Source organism: Hypanus sabinus, chromosome 3 (assembly GCF_030144855.1).
Source record: "Hypanus sabinus isolate sHypSab1 chromosome 3, sHypSab1.hap1, whole genome shotgun sequence".
In the NCBI taxonomy this organism is placed as follows: Eukaryota; Metazoa; Chordata; class Chondrichthyes; order Myliobatiformes; family Dasyatidae; genus Hypanus; species Hypanus sabinus.
In genome coordinates, this window is record NC_082708.1 from 145176817 (window position 1) to 145193568 (window position 16752).

Below are 16752 nucleotides of genomic sequence, written 5' to 3' on the forward strand. Positions count from 1 at the left end.
GACTGATCAGGAAACTATTAATTTCCACCTTAAGTGTATCCATGGACTTGGCCGCCACCGCATTCTGTGGCAGAGTATTCCGTAGATTTACTACTCTCTGGCTAAAAAAAAAATTCCTTGTTACTTCTGTTCTAAAGGATTATCCCTCAATTTTGAGGCTGTGCCTTCTGGGTATCCCCACCAGAGGAAACATCCTCTCCACATCCACCCTATTTAGTCCTTTCAACATTTAGTGGGTTTCAATGAGATCCCTCCCCCCCATTCTTCTAAATTCCAGTGAGTACAGGCCCAAAGCTGCCAAATGCTCCACATATGGAGCAGACTCAATGGGCCAAATGGCCTAATTCTGCTCCTAGGTCTTACAGTCTTATGTTAACCCCTTCATTCCTGGAATCATCCTCGTGAACCTCCTCTGGACCCTCTCCAATGGTAACATATCCTGTCTGAGACACGAGGCCCAAAACCATTGACAATACTGTAAGTGCAATCTGACTAGTGTCTGATAAAGGCTCAGCATCATCTCTTTGTTTTTATTTTCTATTCCCCTTGAAATAAATGCCAACATTGCATTTGACCTGCACTTTCGAAGAATATAAAACTGATTAAACATTGCTAGCAAGTTACTTGTAGTTTAAGAAACTCACAGCTCCTCGTAGTTTGGTCTTTAAAGGTAGTGCTGGTATCACATTTATAAATTGTATTAAGTTACAATCCTGCATCAATATCTCTGGCCTGTTTTAATCAAGAACATGTCAATAGCCAGCAACATAAAATGACTTAAAGATTGATTTACTCCTCGATATTGTCAGATAAAACCATTTAAATTGTATCCAGCAGATCTTTGTGCCTAAAACATACAACTATATGCATCGAACATTGACCCTATCTGCCTTTCCTCTATGTTATTTCAGATTTTATATGGAACTTTGCTACCCATGTTTGTTCCTATATTGAATCCCCTCAATCCTTATTTGCATCTACTAACACCATTATAGCATCTACTAACACCATTATAACTGTCAAATACTGAACTCTCCTTGGCCTTCTTATATTAACAGGATATGAGCATCAACAGCAGGGCCAGTAGTTATTCCCATCTCCAACTGCTTGCTAAACAGGAGGCTTGCTAAGCCTGTTCACAAGATGGTTTACAATCAAGCACATTGCTGGGGCTGGACACACATTAGACATGCTGGGTGACGATGGCAGATTTCCTGCACCTGAAAGACGTTATTGTACTAAATACTTTTTTTTGACAATAAGTGCATGATTACTGGATTTTATCAATTACCATACATAATTATCATTACACGGGTAGAATTTAAAATCAGCTCATCAACATTTACCCTAACCTATCTATTGATTAACTTTAGCCAAGTTTGTCATCTCTTTTGTTCCAATATCAATCCCAAAGTCTGTCATAACCCTCCATTATCACACCCATAGATTCTTCGTATATTTTAGGACCTTATAGTTCTTGTCTACAAGTTTTCATCCACATCCTTGTTTACTCCGGTGGCCTCTCCTTAGCTACTTCATGCTGTTCTCCTTCGTGTCCATCATTTGTGTAGCAACCTTGGCTGGTTTTTGAAAGGAAGGATGGAGTGCAAGAGTTATTACAGTAGCAACATCAATGTTGGTAGAAGAGACTCACCAATCTGCTTGCATTTCCAGTAACAATACCAGCATCCCTCTGTAAGCTGAAAATGATTCCGGTTACAATCAACCTTTAAGAGCAGAAAAAAAACAACCGTCAAGGCTTATTGTTCTCGGTTTGGTTACAGAGACATATGAAATAGAGAAATGGCAGAGGAGAATAAAGGAGCAAGCTGGAGTGAAAGACTGGATTAGTGCAAGATGAGTGTAATTAGGTTCTCAGTGAGGCTCAGAGGGCTGAATGATCTACTTATATGCCACATGATGATCAAACCAGCACTCAAACATCTTGGCAGGAATTGACTGAGGTGGAAACCTTATTACATACACTCAGTGGCCACTGGGTGTATGTTCATGGTTTTCTGCTGCTGTAGCACATCTACTTCAAGGCTCGAAGTGCCATGCATTCAGTGATGCTCTTCTACACAACAATGTTGTAACACAAATTTATTTGAGTTACTGTCACCCCTCTGTCAGCTTGAACCAGTTTGGCCATTCTCCTCTGACATATCTCATTAACAAGGCAATTTCAAATTTAAGTTCAAGTTTAATTGTTATTTAACTACATATGTATACAGCCAAACAAAACAACATTACTCCAGCGCCAAGGTGCAAAACACCATATGCCAACAGTTACACACAGCACGTAGCACACACAAGACAGGAGTATAATTGTCACACAAAAAAAAAGGTCCAAGTCCCTAAGTCCACGAATGTTGAAGCAATCAACAGTTAAACATAATACATTTTGTCTTCTGCTGAGCGAATGCACACTGGACAGCAACCGACTCCAACATATATGCCATGCCACATGGCTCCAGTACTTCAGTGGGCTGCACTAATTCCTGTGCCTCCTCCTTGGGCAGCTGCAAACAGGCAACACTACAGCCTGAGTCCTAGTCTTCGCCACAACCAAAGCTACACAGCTACCCCACAGTACAAACCCCGCCGTTCGCCAACAAAGCAGTGAATTGGATTTGTAGCATTCCCCATTAGCAACGTACAACACAGTCTTGCAATCACAAGAAAAACGACCAAGATCACTGTTAGACTACACACCAACTCCGACTCTCCAACGCAGGCAGAAGCATGACCTGTACTGAGTCCAGCTCCTTCAGTTTCTCTGTCAGTGAGCAACTCACTAATGGGGTAGACCTGCAGTACTTATAGGTCTTAATGTCCAGTGGGGTCGAGTGGTCATAAAAAACATTTTTAAAAAAAGACAATAACATCTTTGGTTGGCCCCACAAAAGGTGCTGCATCCAAGCGTGCTGCCATTTTACCAGAGATCCAGAATTTCCAATCACAAAATTTCTGCTCACTGGGTGAATTTTTTTTGTACCATTCTCCATAAACTTTGGAGACTGTTGTGAGCAGTCATCAATCAAACACAATACAAAATCCCAAGAGATCAGCAGCATCTGAGATACTCAAACCACCTGGTCTGGCACCAACAATCATACCATGGTCAAAGTCACTTGCATCACATTTTTTCCCCCATTCTGATGTTTGGTTGGATGGACCCTCTTGACCATGTAATGCACTGAATTACTACCACATCATTCACTGATTAGATATTTGCAATTAACAAGCAGCATACAGGTGTACATAGTAGTGGTCACCGAGTGCATGTTTTCAAAGAAAAATGAGAACTTGAAGTTTTAATTAAAAAATTCTGTTTGATTAATACATAGAACAAAACATTACACTTACAGTATATCAAATATTTTAGCTAAAATGAACAATAACATCTATACTAGAGTAGTGAGGGAAAGATCGGTGCTATGCTGGGATGAGAAATACACTTCATTTTATTCTAAATGGTTCTGCAAAGCAAACTGCATTACCAAGGTCTCTGAAAAGTGATTATTAAGAGTTAGTTAGTGATTTTAATAATGTGATTTGGAGAGAAATTAGATGAAAGATTGGTAACTAATAAAGATTGATGTGAAATTAGTGACAAAAAGTCTTTATCAAGTAAGATCAACGAGGAGGGAACACTTAACTTCTGCACTGAGTCAGATGACTTTTAAATTCACCAGCTCTTTCCATAATCTGCCAAACCTACTGATCTTTATTCATTTGTATTTACAATAAATTGAAATTGTTCAGTCCTAATTTAATTCTCACTACTTTAAAGGACAAAATGGTAGACTTGGTTCTGAAAAACTGTGTACTGAGTTTAGTAATGAAGATTGGTTGATTTTAATGTGGAGCTTGAGAGGGTCTGAGAGTGGTGCTGGAGCTTGCCAATAATGTGGAAGTGCAATGTAAGGTTAAGTAGAATTGGGCAGAGAATTAATGATTCCTTAGACGCAGATTGACTGTTGATCCGACGAATTGTCATGGCTTTCAGCAATGAGAAGATGACACAGGCACTAATAAATAACCAAGAAAATATTGGGATCATTGACAATCTAAATGAAAGTACTTTGATATGCAAGTCTTAACAGTCCAAGGGATTCTCGTCAGGAGCAATGAAAATGCATAAATCGTTTGAAATTGGCTGCTTATACCTTTTCACTAGAGATTCAGTCAGCTTCATGCCAAAGCTACAACAGGAGATTTGGGGAACCTCAGAGGAAATTTAGGAACAGTGTAGAAGGCAATCACTCACCCAATCAACCAGTCTGCAGCGTGCAACATTGTCCGGTTGGTGGTTCCAATTGTACACCATCAGCCTGCCAGCAGTGCGCAGCAAACCCTGCCAACCATTAAAAGCAGTGACACGTTTCTCTGCGAACACTTTGGTGCAATTGCAAGCAAACACGCAAAGGCTATTAAAAGTCATTCAGAAATTTCATGGGGATCATGTCGATTATCTGTTTTAGCTCTGCAGGAGGTCAGCAGAACTGCGGAGAAATTCTTCTTTACGAGATCCTAAGGGGCAATTATATTTAGTTTGAGGCAGCAGAGTGGGAAACCTCCTGAGGATATCCAGAGCTATTATATTTTAATGAACCAACATAAAGAAATATTTTATTAACAATTACCCTTGAATAACAGATTAATATTTATACAAGTCATACATTCTGTCAATCAAGCCGAGTGCTATGATTTAATGCAGTACAACATTTTTAAGTAAAACTGCAGATGCAATTAAAAACTGCATCAAAAGTCTTACTTAATGATTACCCAGTAGGGAGTGACTAGTCAGCAACATCCTGAAGCCACATCATCACTCTCTACTTTAAGAATGCCAAAAGTATATATATAAAAAAAATCGAACTGATCAACAATTATATCATTCTCTGTTGTTCTTGGAACTACTTGCTGAATCCTTTTCCAAATCTCCCAGTCAAACTGTACCATTCCTATTACCTCCCACCATGCTGAGAATGGTTCATACAACTTTGGCAACTTGAAATAGAATGAGATTAAAACTTTAGGGATTCTCTAGCTGGAGATTAAATTGTACTTATCTCAGCAAATGTTTGAACTATAAAGTAGGATGTCCATTGCTGAATGAGGCTCCAAGCTATATTAGCAAGCCTCATCATACTACCAATAAGTATTCATACATAAATATTTTGCATAACATATGGAATTACATTGATTTGCTGAATGAAGAAGATTGTTAATACAATAGAATGACTGAGGTTGTAAACATGAATGACTAAATTGAATTGACTTTATTACTTACATCCTTCACATACATGAGGAGTAAAAATCTTTACATCTAGATGTGCAATGTGCAATTTATTGTCACTTGTAATAAGTAACGCATACAACAGGATGGCCAATATCGCATAGAAATACAATTGTATCAGCGTGAATTAATACTATTGTATTTCTGCGCTTATATTGACTGTATCAGTATAATTATCAAGAAAACAGGGGAATGCTTCATCCAGGAATTTCCCTGGAACTTTTCCCGTTCCACCACTGTGTATTTAAACACCATTCACACGTGCAAGTGGCATTTTGGCAGCACATCTGGTAAAGCTATGAAAGGAAACCAGATGCAGCTCAGAGGAAATTCTTGGTCATAGATAAACAAAACCAATAGTGCAATGAAACTATTCTTCCCAAAGATAACCAAGGGAATTACTCAGTCATTTGTATGAAAGAAGCCACTTAGTTCTCAGGGGAGAAATGTACAATTCACTCCCTCAAACCTGAGATTTTATAGACTACACAAATATTCCATATAAAAAAGATTTTAAGTGAATTAGAAAAGAAGAAACTCTGACCTTTATGTATTTTATATACTTTTTAGGGTACCCTGATACGCCTTTGCTCTTGATATGCTGAAGGTTTGGCTCACAACAAACCATCAGTTAATTTAGACTAAAATTTGATTTTTTAAGATTACTCTATTAATTGGTACCTTTGACCTAACTTGCCATGCTCTCCAAGGTGTCCATCTAAGCTAGTCCCATTATTGTTCCTGCCCCTCTGGACTTTTCCAGTCCACATACCATCCAAGTATCTTTTAAATATTGTAACACACACAACACGCTGGAGGAACTCAGCAGTCAACACTTCGGGCTGAGACCCTTCGTCAGGACTGAAGATGGAGGGGGCAGGGGCCCTATAAAGAAGGTAGGGGGAAGGTGGAAGATGCCAAGTGAAAAACAAATCAAAGGAAAGATCAAGGGGTGGGGGAGGGGAAGCAGGGAGGGGATAAGCAGGAAAGGTGAAGAAGGAATGCAAGGGGAAAGCACTATGGGTAGTAGAAGAAGGCAGAACCATGAGAGAGGTGATAGGCAGCTGGAGGAGGAGGCAGAGTGAAACTGGGATGGGGGAAGGGAGGGGGAGGGAATTACCAGAAGTTGGAGAATTCAATGTTCATGCCAAGAGGCTGGAGACTACCCAGATGGTATATGAGGTGTTGTTCCTTCAACCTGAGTTTGGCCTCATCATGGCAGTAGAGGAGGCCATGTCTGGACATACTGGAATGGGAATGTGAAGCAGAGTTGAAGTGGGTGGCAACCGGGAGATCCTGTCTGTTGTGGTGGATGGAGCGGAGGTACTTGACGAAGTGGTCCCCCAATCTACATCAGGTAGACGGAGCGAAGGTGCTACCTCCCTGCTTCCCTTCCCCTCCCCCACCCCCTTACTCATTTTTCACCTGGCACCTACCAGCCTTCTCCTTCCCACCCTCCCCCCGCCACTTTATAGTGCCCCTACCCCCTCCCTCTTCAGTCCTGACAAAGGGTCTCTGCCCAAAATGTTGACTGCTTGTTTCCACGGATGCTGCCGGACCTGCTGAGTTCCTCCAGCGTGTTGTGCTTGTTGCTTTGACCGCACCATCTGCAGAGTATTTTGTGTTTTAAATATTGTTATTGTACGTGTCTTAGCTACTTCCTCTGGATGTACACACCACCCTGTATGAGAAGAGATTACCCCTCAGGTGTCTTTTAAATTTTTCCCCTCTCATCTTAGACCTCTGCCCTCTATTTTATGATTCCCTTTCCCAGGTTAAAAAAAAATTCAAGGTGAATTCAATCTGTCTATGCCCCTTCTGATTTTATACTCCTATTTACTCCAAAAATGGAAGCTGAGAAGCTTATTTGCACAACACAGAATGTTCTATTTGAATACAATTGAAATAATTACAATAAATGCAATTAAAAATCTATTTAGGTCAGAAGTAAAACTTGTTACCAAGCACTTCTGTGTCATTTTGCATCGACCTATGTCATTTTGCATTTAATTCCAACTTCCAATGTAGTTTCTGCAGCTGGGCCACCGAGAATGACATCATTTTCTGAACAACAGTCTTTTAGTCCTTTGTGAAGGAACTGAAAATTGACTGCTCAAAATGACAATGAACCATTCAGCTAGATTGAAGATGATTAGGTAATTCTCCATCTTTTAAATTGCTTTGGGAGCAGCAATTGCAGGGCCACTCACTCCCAAACAAAATGTACAGTATCTGTTCATCCACTTAAGAGACCCCCTGGCATAACTCCATTATGGAGCCCATGAGTGAAGTAGTTTTTGGCCACTTGTTGCAATGGTAATCATGGACACCTAGAGAAGTACCACAAAAGTTCTAGGAAAGCATCTGTTTAAAGAACAAAGGATATCAGGATATAGATAAGTAATTTCCCTAGGATTTGAGAATCCAGAACTAAACTAACCTGGGGCAACACAGTAGTATAGCAGCTAGATAATGCTATTACAGCACCAGCGATTGGGTTATATTCCACCACTGTCTGTAAGGGGTTTGTATGTTCTCCCTGCGACCGCGTGGGTTTCCTCCGGGTGCACCAGTTTCCCCCCAACATTCCAAGGACATATGGATTAGTAGGTTAATTGGTCACATGGGTGCAGTTGGCAATGCAGGCTTGTTGGGCCTAAAGGACTTGTAACCACTCCATACCTTTAAATAAACAAAATAAAATGGAAGTAAACTGCATAGGTTTAAATTGAGAAAGGAGAAGTTTAATAGGAACCTGCAAAGGTTCCTATTTTCACCCATTGAATCATCAGTATATGAAGTGAACTGTTATAGGAAGTCGCAGAGAGAGGTACATTATCAACATTTAAAAGGTACTTGGGCAAGATTATTGATAGGAAAGGTAAAGAAGGACATGAGCTGAAAGCAGGTAAGTGGCATGAAGTTAGATTGGAAATCTTGAATGGTATGGACCTGTTGGACTACAGGGTCTGTTTCTGGGCTGGATGGCGCCAACTCTGAACCAAGCAACTCACTCAGTAAACACACAACTATTTCTCCAGGAAATTTGCACTGAGTAGAGGACAGTTACAAGTTGTTCACAGAGAATCAACCTTGATCATCATGGTAACACGGCCACCTCGTGGTGAACTGGATGCTTTGAGAGGCTGCATCTGCAGCGTGCTACCACCCACACTGAACCCGCGACATTTCGCCTACCAACACAACTGATCAACAGATGACGCAATAGCCACTGCTCTACATACCATCCTTTACACATACAGAGAGGAGGGATGCTGTTCTTGGACTACAGTTCAACATTCAACACCATAATTCTTGATAAAAAGCTCAGAGACCTCAACTTTCACCCTGCTTTGTACAGATAGATCCTGGACTTCTGTCAGATAGCCAGCAGGTGATAATAGTGGGCTTCCTCACCTCTGCCCCTCAACACAGATGCCCATCAGGGCTGTGTCCTAAGCCCCCTCCTTTAACCTCTATATACCCATGACTGTGTCACCATCCACAGCTCCAAGTTGCTAATTAAATTTGCTGATGATATTACATTGATTGGCCTAATCGCAAATAATAATGAGGCAGCCTACAGAGAAGAAGTCATCACCCAGACACAGTGGTGTCAAGAAACCAACCTCTTCCTCACTGTCACAAAAAACAAAGGAGCTGGTTGTGAACTACAGGAAGAATGGAGACAGGCTAGCCCCTATTGACATCAGTGGATCTGGGGTTGAGAGGATGAACAGCTTTAAGTTCTTTAGCATACACATCACCGAGAATCTCACATAGTCTATACGTACTGGCTGTGTGGTAAAAAAGGCACAACATGGCCTCTTTCACCTCAGATAGTTGAAGTTTGGTATAGGCTCCCAAATCCTATGAACTTTCTACAGTGGCACAATTGAGAGAATCCTGAATAGTTGCATCACGACCTAGTATGGGAACCGTACTTCCCTCAATCGCAGGACTCTGCAGAGAGTGGTGCGGACAGCCCAGCGCTTCTGTAGATTGTGGTGAACTACATATACCTGTCTGGACACGCCCCTCTGCTGACTGCTCCTGTGGCTCCTCCCACAGATCCTTGCATAAAGGCGATTGGAGGCACTTCTCCTCCCTCAGTCTCCAAGATGTTGTGGTCTCTTTTGCTGCTAATAAAAGCCTATCGTTCGCCTCCCATCTCCGAGAGTTATTGATGGTGCATCATAGATGTGAACTTCCCACTATTCAGGACATTTACAGGGATCATTGGGGACCAGAGTCACCCCAAATACAAAATGTTCCAGCTGCTCCAATCTGGGAAATGGTACTGCAGCATAAAAGCCAGGACCAACAGGCTCTGGGACAGCTTCTTCCGCCAGGCCACCAGTCTGCTTAATTCATCCTGATACAATTGTATTTCTATGTTATATTGACTGTCCTGTTGTGCATACATTATAAATTACTATGAATTGCACATTTAGACAGAGATGTAAAGATTTTTACTCATGTATATGAAGGATGTAAGTAATAAAGTCAATTCATTTCAATATTGCATCATCACTTTAAGCATCTTTAAAGAACAAGAAATGTCAGTTTAAGGAACTGAGGGTCCTGAAGTCAATGTACGTCACTGCCATAAATGCTGATGTATGAGAAATATTGGTTTACGTTACAATATGGGCAGCAAAGTTTAAGGTTAGTGGAGAACAGGAGAGGTGTTGAGGGAACAAGAGAATTTTAGAAGAGGCCATGAGCAACTGAACTGGGTTAGATGTGAAGTTGATTGGACAGGTTTGGATGTTCTTTAATATTATGCCTCTAAAGGGAGGGTGCACTAGATGCAATATTCTGGAATGACTAATCATTTCTTTCCACAGATTCACCTTATTTCGTCTGTCATCTCTATTTTGATATCTGTGTTCTTCTTTTTCATTTCTAATGACTCAGCACATTACTCTTTAAATTGTATTTTCTTAAAATGAACCACAAGATGTTCCCTAAAAAAGAAAATCTGGGGAAATGAACACTAGAGAGATGAAAATAAGTTGAAATACATAAAATATTTATAAGGGATTCAAACTATGAACTTTAAGCAAACTTTAATAGTTTCTTGAACAGTGCCAGACAAACAGCTGGGCAAGGCAGATCAAACCAAAATGAAAATGCAATTGTGGGCTGCTGGTTTATCCAAGACCAGAGTCCTCAGGATTTCCTCAACAGAAGTTCAGCAGCTTTTTCCTCCCGGGTGTAAATCCCTGGAGAGATGGCTGTGATTAAGCTAGTGAGGGTGCAGAAAAGTTTCACAGGAGGACTTGAGTTCTAAGGAGAGACAGGAGAGGCTGGATTGTTTTCCCTGGAGCGAAGGAGATTGATTAAAAGGTTTATAAGATCAGAATCACAATCAGGTTTATCATCACTGATACACAGTATGTCAAGAAATTTGTTGTTTTGCAGAAGTAGAACTACTGTCATGGCTTCTTCCTGATTGCATATAATGTGCTGGGCCCAGGACAGATCCTTTAAGATAGGGCTTCCCAACTTCTTTTATCCCATGGACCAATACCATTGAGAAAGGGGTCTTTGGGCTCCAGATTGGAATGCCTGCTTAAAGATATTGACATCCAGGGTTGTTCACTTTCCACCGCTGGCCTCTCGATAGAGATAGGTATGTATGTACTGACTTCATGAGGAGCACAGGTAAGGTGGAAAGGGGATTCTAAAAGCAGAGAGCATAGATTCAAGATGAGAAGAGAAAGACTTAAAGAGGACACCAAGAGCAGGATTTTCCTCACAGAGGATGGTGGGTATATGGAACGAGCTGCCAGATGTGTAAATCAGATACAATCACAATGCTTACAAGATATTTGGGCAGATTCATTGATCAGGAAGATTAAGGAGGGATAGGGACAAAATGCAAGCGAATGGAACTAGCTCAGGCAGGCACATTAATCAACATGGAGGGGTTAGGCCGAAGGACATGTTTCTGTGCTATATAATTTCATAACTATAAAGCCCCTTACAGAGGACTAGAAGGAGAAAACAAAATCAATAACACATGCTTGAATGGGACTTTGCACTAAATCAGTATGCAATATCATGCAAATTCAAAAGTATAATGTTTTGGTAGGAAAAGTGTCCACTTTTGTATAAAATTTGGGCATCATCGCACTGGGATGTTTGAAGGTATTAATGTGATGATTGGCAGAACTAGGTCAAATGGACAGAGGAGGGGTAGCAATGTTCAGAATGCTTTGTCATTAACAATTTTGGCAGCTCACTGCATCTGCATTGCCGGTCTGCATTTCTCTGTATCATTCAGTTCTTCATCTTCCTGCTCACCATCTCCTCTGCATTTCTCTGTATCATTCAGTTCTTCATCTTCCTGCTCACCATCTCCTCAAAGTACCTTCGCTTTTTTGTCAAGATAGCAAAGAATATAACAATATGTTCTGGGTTTCATGAAGAAACAGCCCAAGGGAGGCAGTATTAAAGGACACCAATGTTTATTCCATCAGAATGTCATAGCTCAATACATGGCTCAGATTATTTATCTGTGCCCAACATTTGGGTCCCAGTTCTGAACAGAAACTGAGAACTGATTGAGCTGAGGTCTCCCACCAGCAGCCGTCCCCGGGGATGAATGCAAAAGACAGTACTGTAGTCAATTTTAGAAGAATATTGCAAGAACTTGAGTTGTTAGGAGATGTTGGGCAGGATAGGACTTTATTCCTTGAAATGTAGCAGGCTGAGCTGTGTATAAAATATATAGGGTTAACTTGCACACTTTTCCCCAGTGAAAGGGAATCAACAATTAGAGATCAGAGACTTAAGGTTAAGAGGAGAAAGATTCAAAAGAGATTTGATGGATAACTTCTTTACACAGAGAATGATGTATATATGGAATGAGAATAACATTGGAAAGACGTTTGGATAAGTACAATGGATAGTAAGGATTTAGAGGGATATGGGTTAAATGGGACCACATCAGGTGTGGACCTTCATCAGCATGGATGAGTTGGGTCAAAGGACTTGTTTCCATGTTATATTAATCTAGGACTCAATTTCCAGTTGCTGTAAGACTGTTTTACTACTGAAGAAAGGCTATCACACCTACGAGAAATGACTGGAGTAAGTGAGCTTTCACTCTGAAGTGGGGTCAGAGGTATAGTGATCATATGGAGGCATTTAAAATAGATCAGAGCATGGATAATGATGAACTGGGCCAATATATTAAGCTGCAAGAGTAAAGCCTCGGAAGACAGATTCAAGCTAGTAAAAGGCAAATTTATAACAGCCATTGAGAAATTCTTCATATGTGGAGTGGTCAGCATATGGAATGGATTCCATATAAAAGGAAAGAGACAAAATTGCTGGAAATAATTGGATATCACAATGAAAAGAGATTTCATGTCCTTGTGGCTAGCCACATTAAGATGGTCTAAATGCCTTTCTCAGCAATTCTTCATGAAAACAATAATTGGATAACCATGCTACCACCTGGCCAACCCCAGCTGCAGGCCTAAACAAATCACAACTTTCTGTCACAAATCTAAGAACGTTTGTGATTAGATTCAACCAGCAGACAAACTCCTTGTGGTTAAAATATAGTTCAGTACACATCATAAAAACACTGCACGTTACTGGGGGAAAATGGATGAGCTTGCCAAGGCATTACTCAAATAACACACAGACATGAATTGCTGAAATCCTGTCTGTTGGGAAATGCCATTACAGCAGTCAAGTGGATAGCAAACCTGAAAAACCAGGATATGGTGCTAACTAAATTATGAAAACAAGCAGAGGGCACGGGTCAGGAAATAGTAAAATCTTCCGATCAGCTAACTTACCTCTTATGAATCATTCTGTTCATGGGTTATGGTGCTCACAGAACTCAAACACTTATGTTCAGGGTCTAGTGACCCTTTTACCAGCTTTCTTTATGGCTTAGGTACTTGAAAGGCAAGAGATGGTTTGGAGACAATGTATACTAGGTGATGTCCTTCGGTCCTTTACTGACATTGTAAGTGGAGAAAGCAGTATGCATTGAACCCATGTTGCTCGTTTGTCTTGATGGAGGAATGAATTTGGTGTCAGAATGTGATCCGACACAAGACTATGGCTGGTTTTGACAGGAAAAGTAGAGGAGGCTAGGAGACCTGACCTGGGGATCATTCAAGAACCAGAGGGACAAAGCTTTAAATTTTCAGCCAAAAGAAACAAATGTTAAATAAGTTAAATATTTATTTTTCTTTTAAATGCAAAGCAACAATAATCTGTGTTGGAAATTAGAATGAAGGAAAATTTATTTAAATCTCATCACATACATTTCAAAACATTAAAAAAATAAAAACATGTCTATGAAGTTATGATAGTCTTAAAATCCAACAAGTTCACTGATATAGGTCAGAATAAAATAAGAAAATCACTTTCTTCTCCTCTAAAATAGCTCGTATACAAATCTGGTTCTAAGCTACATCTTAACTCCCCTCCAAAATGGCCTCAGAAACTACTCATTTGGATTAAATCTCTGCTAATAAGAAATAAAACAGCTGGATCGCCCAGCTGTGGACTGAATAAGGAAGCAATAAAGGCCTCCCAGAAAAGTCAAGCTTGCAAAACACTTCTTGCAAATGTACAGGGACTGATATCAATATTGACAGAGCTCTCATATGGACAAGCCCAGCAATGGGTTTTGCCACGGGTATGATACTGTATCTTGCAAACATAACTGACCATTGTACTTTTAAAGAGTCTGATTAATTCGACCAACTAATTCTTGCATAAAGAAAAACAATGGACATTTACTACTATATCCAAAATAATATGCAGGCTCATGACTATAGTTTTAAAAAAGTTCACGAGGGGTAATTGGTAAGTTCGTGGCCTAGGGCAGAAGGAATCAATTTTAGACCACCGAGCACTTTTATTTTTCAACATAGTCCCTCCTACATTTACACAACTTAGTCCAGCGGTTGTGGAGCATACGGATCTTGGATCTCTAGAAAATGTCCACAGATGGGTGATTGATAAGTTTGTGGCCTAAGGTAGATGGAAGTAAGTTATATAGCTCCTGTTACATGCACATTCAGTTCAACTCTTTGAATGAATATGCTGAAAATTTTAAGTTAATAACTCATCTCCTTCTACCGTAGGCCACGAATGTATCAATCACCCCGAAGAGTTACTAACTTCAAATTTTCTGCATACTCACTCAAATAGTTGAGCTGCAAGTGCATGTAATGAAAGCTGTATAACTCATCTCCTTCTACCTTAGCCAATGAGCATATCAATTACCCCTGCTGTGGACACTTTCTGGAGGTCCAAGTTCCATATGCTCCACAACCGCTGGACTAAGTGTGTAAATGTAGGAGGGAACTATGTTGAAAAATAAATGTGCTAGGTTTTCTAAAATTGACTCCTCCTACCTTAGGCCATGAACTTAGCAATCACCCCTCGTATTTACAAATGTACTAACAGAGCATAAAGAAAAAATCAGAACATACCTCTGACCCACTTCTAGATTTTGTTATTCTGCTATGAGGCTCTCAGATGTGAGAGCAGTTTCTGTTCATAATCAGATGTGACCTGGTGATTCCTGGTTCCAGATCTATCGCATCAAGTGAGTTCAGCAAGTCTCTTTGTCAATGATGAGGGTATTCATTTCAAATTCACTAAAAGTGGATGGTGTATATGCCTTGAAAAATGTTATTTCCCTCAAGATTGGAAAGATGAGACCGAGGGGGCATAGGTTTAGAGTGGAAGGTGAAATATTTAAGGGGAATTTCTTCACTCAGAGGATGGTGCAAGTGTGGAATGAAATGTCAGGGAAGTGCAGATGCTAGTCGAACTGTAACATTTAAGAAAAGTTCAGATAGGAATGTGGATGAGAAGGTCATGGAGTACTCCAGTTCAAGTGCAGGTAGATGGGGTTAGGCAGAAGACCAGGGCAGCATGGACTATATGGGTCGTGAGGCCTATTTCTGTGTTGTAGTACTCTACCAACTCTAATGCTTTGTACACGAGCAAAACTGTGGCCACAGATCCATTTAGAATTCCCTTGCACTTATGAAAATATAGAAGCTGAGTACTGGATGATGGATATTTTCCTGCATTTGCTTTCATGGCTGGTCTTGTTGTCTTTCAGAAGACACTAGAATACCACAGCACAGTACAGGCCCTTCAGCCCTCAATGTTTTACTGACCCATATATTCCTTAAAAAAAAGTACTAAACCCACACTATCCCGTAACCCTCTATTTTTCTTTCATCCATGTGCCTGACCAAGAGGCTCTTAAATACCACTAATGTTTCAGCCTCCACCACCATCCCTGGCAAGTCATTCCAGGTACCCACAACCCTCTGTGTAAAAAAACTTACCCTTGATGTCTCCCCTAAACTTCCCTCCCTTAGCTTTGTACGTATGCCCTCTGGTGTTTGCTATTTGTGCCCTGGGAAACAGGTACTGACTATCCACCCTATCTACACCTCTCAATCTTGTAGAGCTCTATCAAGTCCTCTTTCATCCTTCTACACTCCAAAGAGAAAAGAACCAGCTCTGCTAACCCTGCCTTATAAGACTGTTTTCCAATCCAGGCAACATCCTGGTAAATCTCTTCTGCACCCTTTCCATAGCTTCCACATCCTTCTTATAATGAGGTGACCAGAACTGAACACAATACTCTAAGTATGGTCTCATCAGAGATTTGTAGAGTTGCAACATGACCTCTCTACTCTTGAACTCAAATCCCCCTGTTAATGAAGCCTAGCATCCCATAGGCCTTCTTAATTATCCTATCACCTGTGCAGCAACCTTGAGGGATATATGGATTTGAACCCCAAGGTCCCTCTGTTCATCCACACTCTTAAGTAACCAACCATTAACCCTATACTCAGCCTTCTGGTTTGTCCTTCCAAAATGCTTCACCTCACATTTATCCAGATTGAACTCCATCTGCCACATTTCTGCCCAACTCTGCATCCTGTCTATATCCCCTTGTAACCTCCGACAACCTACAGCTCCATCCACAACTCCTCCAATCTTCATGTCATCCCCAAACTTACTCACATGTCCTTCTGCCTCTTCATCCAGGTCATTTATAAAAATCACAAAGAGCAGGGATCCCAGGACAGATGCTTGCAGCACTCCACTAGTCACCAACCTCCAGGCAGAATACTTTCCTTCCACTACTATCCTCTTCTTTCTTCTTGTAAGCCAATTTTTTATCCAAACAGCCAAGGTTCCACTGACCCCATGCCTCATAACTTTCTGGATGAGTCTCTCGTGGGGGACCTTGTCAAGTGCCTTGCTAAAATCCATGTAGACCACATCTACCACCCTACCCTCATCAATTTCTTTTGTTACCTCTTCAAAAAACTCAATTAGGCTCGTGAGGCACGACCTTCCCTTCACAAAGTCATGTTGGCAATCCTTGAGTAGACTGTACTTCTCCAAATGCTCGTAGATCCTATCCTTCA

General features: G+C 40.7%; 1 protein-coding gene across 2 annotated transcripts in view; it reads right to left on the reverse strand.

Annotated features, from left to right (window-relative positions):
* The window catches only part of adamtsl7 (ADAMTS-like 7), a 501077-nt gene that overhangs the window by 433579 nt on the left and 50746 nt on the right, over positions 1-16752 (reverse strand). The window contains exons 2-3 of one of the 2 annotated variants that reach the window (XM_059965294.1): positions 4274-4360; positions 1655-1727 (exon numbers count right to left, since the gene is read on the reverse strand). In XM_059965294.1, the coding sequence (XP_059821277.1) occupies positions 1655-1727; positions 4274-4302 (102 nt within the window). In that variant the 5' untranslated portion in view covers positions 4303-4360. The remainder of the gene's footprint in view (positions 1-1654; positions 1728-4273; positions 4361-16752) is intronic. The other variant, XM_059965295.1, reaches the window with a different exon arrangement.